The sequence below is a fragment of the Limulus polyphemus genome, unplaced genomic scaffold (genome assembly GCF_000517525.1).
Source record: "Limulus polyphemus unplaced genomic scaffold, Limulus_polyphemus-2.1.2 Scaffold203, whole genome shotgun sequence".
Classification (NCBI taxonomy): domain Eukaryota; kingdom Metazoa; phylum Arthropoda; class Merostomata; order Xiphosura; family Limulidae; genus Limulus; species Limulus polyphemus.
In genome coordinates this window covers 820,312-829,109 of record NW_013665813.1, presented here as the reverse complement: position 1 = coordinate 829,109, position 8,798 = coordinate 820,312, and the positions used below count along the sequence as shown (strand labels likewise).

The 8,798-nt window shown below is 29.7% G+C and overlaps 1 protein-coding gene across 1 annotated transcript in view; it reads left to right on the top strand.

The window, feature by feature from the left end:
• Window positions 1-3,684: 3,684 nt before the first annotated feature.
• Window positions 3,685-8,798, top strand: part of LOC106478359 — a 14,284-nt gene continuing 9,170 nt past the window's right edge. Inside the window, exons 1-2 of the mRNA XM_022381954.1 lie at window positions 3,685-3,792; window positions 7,930-8,794. Of these exons, the coding sequence (XP_022237662.1) occupies window positions 3,763-3,792; window positions 7,930-8,794 (895 nt within the window). The 5' untranslated portion in view covers window positions 3,685-3,762. The remainder of the gene's footprint in view (window positions 3,793-7,929; window positions 8,795-8,798) is intronic.

Sequence of the window (8,798 nt, the reverse complement as noted above, 5' to 3'; positions counted from 1 at the left end):
AAACTGACAAAGATTTATCGGTGACTTACGACCTTACCTGTCAGAATAGTGTTATGTTAATGTAGGTAACAGTATTTTGATTGATAATATCCTGGGTTGAAATTACTTTACATCTAATAAATATAGCTTTTTATCAATAAGTAATGAATTATTTTACTTAATTACATTTGAGCCATTATAATATTTTGCCGTCGCCTATCATACTCTTTAAACCTAACTGGGAATACCTGATGTCTGTCGTTGAAGACAATTTTCAGAACATTCAAAACTTTATCATTTAATAAAAAAAACTTTTTTGGGAACGAAAATATTGCCTAACGAGACTATAAATAGAGAGATTCTAGTTTGTTTTTTTCTTCCCACTAAATTCTACATCTAATTACTTTCCCATGAAACCACAAATTATTTCTCAAGTTATTTACTTCATTCACTTTACATTTACGTAAATAGCTTACAATCTTCTCTATCTACTGGTATTAAAAGTTTGCCCCTAACTATTTTGAAAGCTGAATTTCTTTGATAATTGTTCAATCAGTTACTGTGTGTTCATAAAAAAAGGTGACAACTGAAAGGCTGTATTAATAAAATACAAAGAAAGAAAAGGTGAATCACATGAGAAACAGAAACTTGATTAATTGTATTCTCAAAGAATGATAGTTTCCTAGCATCAAAGATTTTGCTATTATGAGGAAAACAAATGTTTTAAAAATTCAGTAAGTGTGTTATTTAAAGGCAAGACTCATCAGAGCTATGCAGAAATGTAAGATTGAACTTTTGTCTCATTTGTTTTCGCGAATTACAATGAATAATTTCAGAGAATGACAAAATATCAATTCCAAAATATATTCGAGTAAACAATTGTTGTCATTAGCTAAAATTATTATTACTTGTACTTAGATTTTTAAATCTGATATGCTGTTGTTCTTTGTTATTAAGCACAAAGCTACACAAAGGGATTTCTGTGCTCTGACCACAACGGATATCAAAACCCGGTTTCAAGCAGTATATGTCCGCAGACGTACCACTGTGCCACTGGGGAACAAATCTGATATGCAGGTGGGCATTCAACATCTGAAAGGTAGTCATCAGCCCGATAGTGTTGAAGTCAACATCTGATAGGTACTCATCAGTCTGATTGTGTTGAAGTCAAGTGCACATTTTGATAGATCTCCTGAAAGTTTACTCTTTTTGAGAAAACATTGTATGCATATGTTGTACTTAAAGTTATTATGTAGATTCTAATCGTACGTAGATATATAGTTACTTATGAAAAAGTTTTTAGTATTTAGAGTGTCCCTGTCTTATGTTCTTTTAGATAAAGTAAATTGCGTTTCCGGTGTGTTCGTGAAGAATTGATAAATATAGTTGTCTGAACTGTATGAATATGTATAACGAGAGATAAAAAATATTCCGTAAAAATAAATAAAATTTGAAGAAAAGAAAGGAATGTAATATATTTACTTTAAAATGACGTGTTAAGCTTTTAAAAAAATTTTTCCTACCTTCAGAATTTTGAAACACAACAGTATTAAAAATTCAAATTAATTAAAATTTTATTTTTAAAGCCCATATGCAATGCACCATAATTACCTTACTGAGCTGTTATATATATATATAGCTAAACAGTTTCAAATAAATCAACCCTTTATTTACCTAGTTTATCTGGGTATCCTTTTTTCAGCATTGTTTAAGACCCTTGCACAGTGCATTTAATAAGTTGCTTTTATCTGCATGAAATTATTTAACTGTTCCATTGTTTTCTTTTTTAATATAAAATGACTTCGAATGACATTTATTTGTTTGACATGAAGAAAACATTCGCGGTGGATCATGACGGATGGAAACAGCTGTACGTCACAGAAAGTGTTTTAATTTTATCATGGAAAGAGTTGATGCACATTTTTATCTCATTGCTCTAGTAGTCGTTTATAATTAATCACATGTATGTCCATCTAAGCAGCTATAAACACGAACTATTTGTAGATGAACAATTCAACTATTGAAATACCCGAAGCTTTAATAGAAATTTGTTATTATATTTTGTTAAAATCTATATGTAATCATTCTTGTGTTTATGCCCTTAGCTTCTAATGCTAACTTCGTGTTTTTAATTAGAAGCACAATTTGAATAAGTACTCACTAATGTTACGTATTAGAATTTCAAATAGCCTGAAATTGAGATAAATGATATTTTAATTCTAGTAGTTAAATTGTGCTTTGGATTTAGTATTTAAATAAATGCCGATATATAGTCAGTTTATGGTATTTGCCAACAAGATTGATACACAGTTTTCTTTTTTAACATAAATACGTTTTAATATACATACAACAGTATAATTTACAATAACAATCAATTATTACAAATAGTTATTACAAACAATGATTTATAAACAAACGTTTCACAACTTACAAGCAGTATAAAGTTTTCCTTTTAATCTGGAACTTCTTCGATATCTTATCGAGTGTTCACGATGAGCGAGTTGATTACGAGTTGACGTACATATAAATCAATTAACAGGAAGCTAGCTAGCTTTGTTCTTCTTTATTTGCCGGCCATATACGGTGAGTCTTTGTTCTTCGTTATTCACCAGTCACGCGCGTCTTCCGCGGTGAACTTATATAACGTTTTCGTAAAAGATACTAATTTCCGATGAGAATCCACTGACGTTAAATGATTTGTAATGTTCGAACTTTGTAAATGCTCCTGGTCAAATATCTTAAGTTTTCCGATTGATAAGTGTTATTAGAATCACAGTTATAACTTCCAAAGTTTGTAGCACACTGACTGTAACAAACTAATAATAGATACTCTTTTGGCGTGTCGCTTTGGTTATATTTATACCCGTATGGAGGCGTTCTAGAAATTTCAGTTTTACGTAACAATACTGAGCTACATTTAAGCCTTTACATATATTGTTAATTCTTACTCTCGAGAATCTTCTACAACTATGGAAAATAGGCAGGAGTTTCACAATACATATTTAACAGTATAAGCTATGTATGTTTCTAAATATACATTTATTCTAAACAAACACTGATATTAAAATAAATATATAATAACAAATTCGTTACGCTACATGCTTGGTTACCTATGATAAAAATAATGGAAAGTGTAAAACTATTGATTTCTATTCAAGCATAATGTAGGTTTTTACATGCATTAAAATATTTCTTATACTTCATAATATTTGTGTATAGATATAAATATATGATGAACTTGAGAAGTATATTTAACTATTTCGCATCAAGAGGATTTGAAGTTTTCTAAAATTTGTTTGATCCGCTGGAATACAAGAAGTTAAATTGGGATTTATCCTTATGTGTTATTGTCGTAAACAATACATTACCTGGCGGGCAGAAAAATTTAATTATATACTACGTTCATCCTACGTTTAGGTTCCTAATCTACTACAAATGTAAGTTTTAACCTTGATATTACTGGAAATCTGAGGTATTTGACAACCTAGTTCTCCAAGGTTAACTATTCCCACTTGTTCAAATGACAAACATACCATGCTTCTTATCCTAGCTCGGTGAAGTATGACTTATAATGGTCTTGTCCCAATGAGACATATGCACATGTGTGTATTTGAATGAATGAGCCAGGGACACGCCTATAATTTTCACTTTCCTTTTGTTGAATTAAAACAACACACCAGTATTACTCAAGACTTTACATTAGAAGTGAGCTTTGAGTTAAAACAACACACGAGTATTACTCACGACTTTATATCGCAAGTGAAACCACACAACTTTCAAGTGATGGAACTTCATTTACGAATGGTAAGGATGGTAAGTAGATATATATATATGGTATACTAAAAACTTGATCCCATTGAGAAATGAGATATTTCACACAACTGCATCGAATCTTATTCTATTATGGGGCCAGACTTTCGGGACTTCCTATATAATTGTACAAATTAAGTGTTTTTTGTAATATCTTTCTCCCTCATCATTTAGAAATATAAAAACAACTTTAAATTCTGGTGTAGTAAACTATAAAGTATAAACACTATCATGTGTTATATATAAACGATGAAAATAATTTTCTTACCATATAGAAAATCAACTCTTCTAATTAACTGTATTTTATTAGATTGTGTAGGAATCATCTGAAAATTAAAGAGTGACATCTATATTGCAACATATGAAATAATATTATTTTAGGAAACAAATTAGTAGTCAAACTTTCGTCTTTAGACCCTTTAACTCAAACTGTAAAGAAAAAATCAGCAAAATTATGGCATACATTAACACGTACTTTGTGTTATTTAAAGTAAAATGAAATATTGATTTGCACAATACAAGGCTTTGTTACTATCAACACAAAAAATACAAAAATGGGAAATGATTGTATATCTGAGAAACTTATTAATAAATTTAATTTTACAGTATTTGAAAAACAATTTTAATGACCCATTTAAGTGTGTAGCTTTGTATATTCACTTGATATACAAAATAAACTGTACGAGATAAAGGACTAGAGTAACAATTCTCTAAATTTAACGCAATATTTTAATGAAAGAATATAACTAGACATTGTAAGAAATATATGTATATTTACTTTGTCGAGAAAGCTGAGACTCATCTCATTCGCTGTGTAAAACTGGTGTCTTTAAATATTGTTTTGTCATGACAGTTTTGTTTTTTACTTTGAAGCTCTAGCTATTCTGGAGTAGACTATGTTTTCAGCTTACTGAGTTAAAATTTATCTCACATTTGTATTTAGAGAAATATACATGTTTGCGTAAAAGCTATGTTATTATCACTAAAGTTCACACCATTCATGATATTTCAAAAATAAAAAACAAAAAAGTAATAATATCATTTTATAAGTCTTTGCTTAGAGACGCTCGTTGTAGGTTCCAAAATTTCATAGCAGTTATTTATCAAAATGGTGCCATCTCAAAGATTTTTGGAGTAAATAGTGTGAAAAAGCGTTAAAATATGCCCCATTTTATTGGAATTTCACTTATTCTTTGTTAACTTAAAATGTCAGCAGATTAAATAAAATAAGCAGAAATCCATGTTTAACGTCCAAGTTCCATGTTTCATCGAAAAATAAGAACTGTTTACTATACACACACACACAATATATATATGTATGTATAAAAAATAAATATAATTGCATATTTCGTCACAAATGTCAATTTTCAACATTATTACTTTTATGTTTAGCAAACATTAATTGTTTTACTTGAAAATAACTATTAGCTATTCTGTATTATTTACGCAAATTTCTGTTTTCTTAATTTATTATAACAATTATTGCTTCATCGTTTCCAAATAAATAATGTATGTTTCTTTAACAAAACAGTTTTTTGCTCTTTTTTTAACAAATAATGTTAACTTTACATCAATATATCCAGTAGTTCTATGAAATTAAATAATTTTTGTATGTAAAAATGAATATTAATCGTTTCTTTGAAATAAAATATTATTACTAGGGAAACATGTATGATAATACATCGTAATAAGACTGACAAAATGTGTTTTAAAATTATGATCAGGATTATTTGATGTTGTATTGCACCTGTTATACTAAAGTACCATGTTTCACTAGGTTAGGTGTTTAGGTGTTATTCACTCAAATATCATTAATAACAAAACTAAAACTTATATTTGACATTTTGACAATATCTTATTTATAAGTATGACATAAAATATCAAGTCTTAAAAAATAATAGCGATTGTGTGTTTTAAAAAATATATATATTTCTTTATTATGGAGTTGGCTCCAAAGAAAATTAATTTTTAGAAGTATTGTACATTTCTATGCTAATATGTAACTACTCTCTCTTTAAAACAAATCATTTCTAGAAAATTATAGAAACAAATGCATAATTACGTAGGAGTGTCATGTATTTGTTTTTAAAAAGAGAATTACCAATTAAAAATATCCTAGAGTCTGCTTGCTTCAAGGTTTAGAGGTTATTAAATCATTCCAGAGTGGAACCGGAAATGTTTTCTCTATTTTTATATTTCCTTTCCTGTTGTGGGAGTGCTAGTAGATGACGTAAATAGTTTGGTCCCGGATGGATTATTTGTACATTGAAGTTTTCCCTCCTCGCCTTGTTATCCTGTTTCCTTGTGTGTGCTAAAAACTTTTCACTGCTGTTTCAGTGAGAGTTACTCTTAATATGAGTCACATCATTCTTTAACAATAAACACATCTTGTTACGGTAATGTAGATTTTCTACTTTGAAAAGCTTTTTAATTAATGCTAACCTCACCTTATTAACTTTACAATTGAAACATTATTTGAATATTGTACCTTAATTAAAAAAAAACTAATTTGTTTTGGAATGGTGGGTGTGGCGCGCATTATTTTCAACAGTGTTTTCTTAGCGTTATATGAGGTCATGCGTAAGGCAAAGAATTAATATTATGAAGTAATCAGGTTAATGAAAGGAAATGATTTTTTCCATTGCATATAAGTAACTGGCTCTGTTAATATGTAAATCTTAAAATGCTGTAAGTACCATTTTACATAATATTTTTTATTACAGGAAATGTCTTTTTCTCCGTTTAAAATTCTCCAAAAAAAAATAGAAAAATTTAATGTCCTAAGGAAACCAAAGAAAATTATGTTTATTCAATCAAAAGTACAAAAGCTGCGGCATAAGTAAACTAATAACTTCGTAAAAACGATATATCTTATTTCACATTCAAAATATTCTTTATCATTTAATGTATGAAAACAAATTTATGCAATTTTTTTAATATCAAAAACTAACCCTTCCTTAAAATCCTTACATCTTATATCGGTTACAAAATCTATATGACTCTCGGTTATGCTTTTATGCAAAACCAATTAAACAGTTGTTATAGAGAACCTCAAAACTATTCTTAGAAATTTTACAGTAAAGCAAGACTGTGTTTTTTAGTGTTAATTATCACTTTTAAGGCCAGCTATTGCTCAGCTCTGTAATCTAAAAGTTTATCTTTGTTCTTGTAATGAGGACTCTGGCAATCAATCAGACATCCGTTTTTTACAATAATTCTTAATAATCTATCGCTAAAAATCGGAGTTAATAAAAGACGAAAGTTCAACACTTATGGACGAGGAGCAATAAAACTTCATTCACTAAAACAACATGATGAGAAAAGACAAACATGAAACAATTATTATATAACTCTGAAGAAATAATCAATATTAAAAAGATAACACTTCTATTGAATTTCCACCAATTTATCTGGATTTATTTTACAATAATATTAAACTGGAACTCAACCAAGTAAACCTTTCATTGATAACATAAATATATTAAAGAAATAAAGCCAATGTTTAATAGTACATAGTAAACATTAAAAAATGAGAATGTCCTCAGTCTCAAAACACAGTATAACATTATTTGTTTTACTTGATATTGTACTGTATAAAGTATTGTGTAAAAATACCGTCAGACAGGGAACAGTGTCATACACTCTACCTTTATTGTGCGGGAAGTTAATAGACAGACTTGAGTTATAAATATATATATATATACCATTTATTACTTGAGAATTTCGTAAGGTGAAGTTATGTAAGCCTTTTAGTTTTAAATAGTATCATGTGCACTATGTTAGTTAAAATCTTTAGGCTCTCATTAAAAAAGTAATATAGCATAATTATATCTATTATGTACACTCACGAACACTTGCATTGTTTGAATCTATATTGGTACTGTGAATGAATGAATATATATGGTTAAACGAAAACCCTGATCAATAGGAAGAAAGTTTTAGATTTTTTTTTCTTTTTGTTCTTGAAACGTTTTTTTAAAACCATTTTAACTTCTTTGACTGTGATTAATTTCAATTGGTCCACACTAAATAAGAGCTTAAGGAAACGTTTTTATAATTTGCAGGCTGTACTATTAAGTGTGAGAAAATAAGTTAACAGCCAAATAAATATATGCATGTTTTTTGTTTTTTTTTGTGTAGATCATTGTGCTTCTATCAGCAGGACTGATTTCTGTAACATGTGAGCCAGAACCAGTTGATAATAATAACGAATCTTCTCATTCGGAGCTAGAAAAACAGGTACCAGCTGCTATACAACTGTCATATGACACAGGAGAGGGCAACGATCGTGCATTTCGACACGAAGAACGTATCCCTGACGGTGGAGTGAAGGGTTCCTACGGATATCATGATGAAAATGGAAATCTTGTTGTACGTCACTATATTGCAGACAAAAATGGCTATCGTATAGTTAAAGAAGAACGCCATCCTTTATCGAGTAGAAAAGAAACTGAATTCAGCGATAAGTTTGAAAGAAACGACCAAATATACGAATCAAATACAGCAAATTATAGCAGCATCTTTTACGGAAGTGACTTACATGACACACCGGAATCGACAAATCAACGAAATGATTTACACAACGCAAACCACTCACCAGATTCTACAAATTTTCGATATGATTTAAACGACAGAAAGCTCTCTCGTAATACACCCGAAGTCACAAATTCTCGCAACGACTTCTATGATAAAAAGTTGCCACCAACCATACCGGTTTCAATAAACAAAGAAGCTTCAAGTTTTCACGATAACACCCAGTTATACGATGGTTATTATCCGATTCAACAAGAGCCTAGACCTCGTGACGAACTTCATGATCAACTGAGTCGACGTTTGAATAACGACGGGAAATTTCAAAGTCCCGACTACAATAGGGGTGGAGATATATTTAACGATGGTTATTATCCGATTCAACAAGAGCCTAGACCTCGTGACGAACTTCATGATCAACTGAGTCGACGTTTGAATAACGACGGGAAATTTCAAAGTCCCGACTACAATAGGGGTGG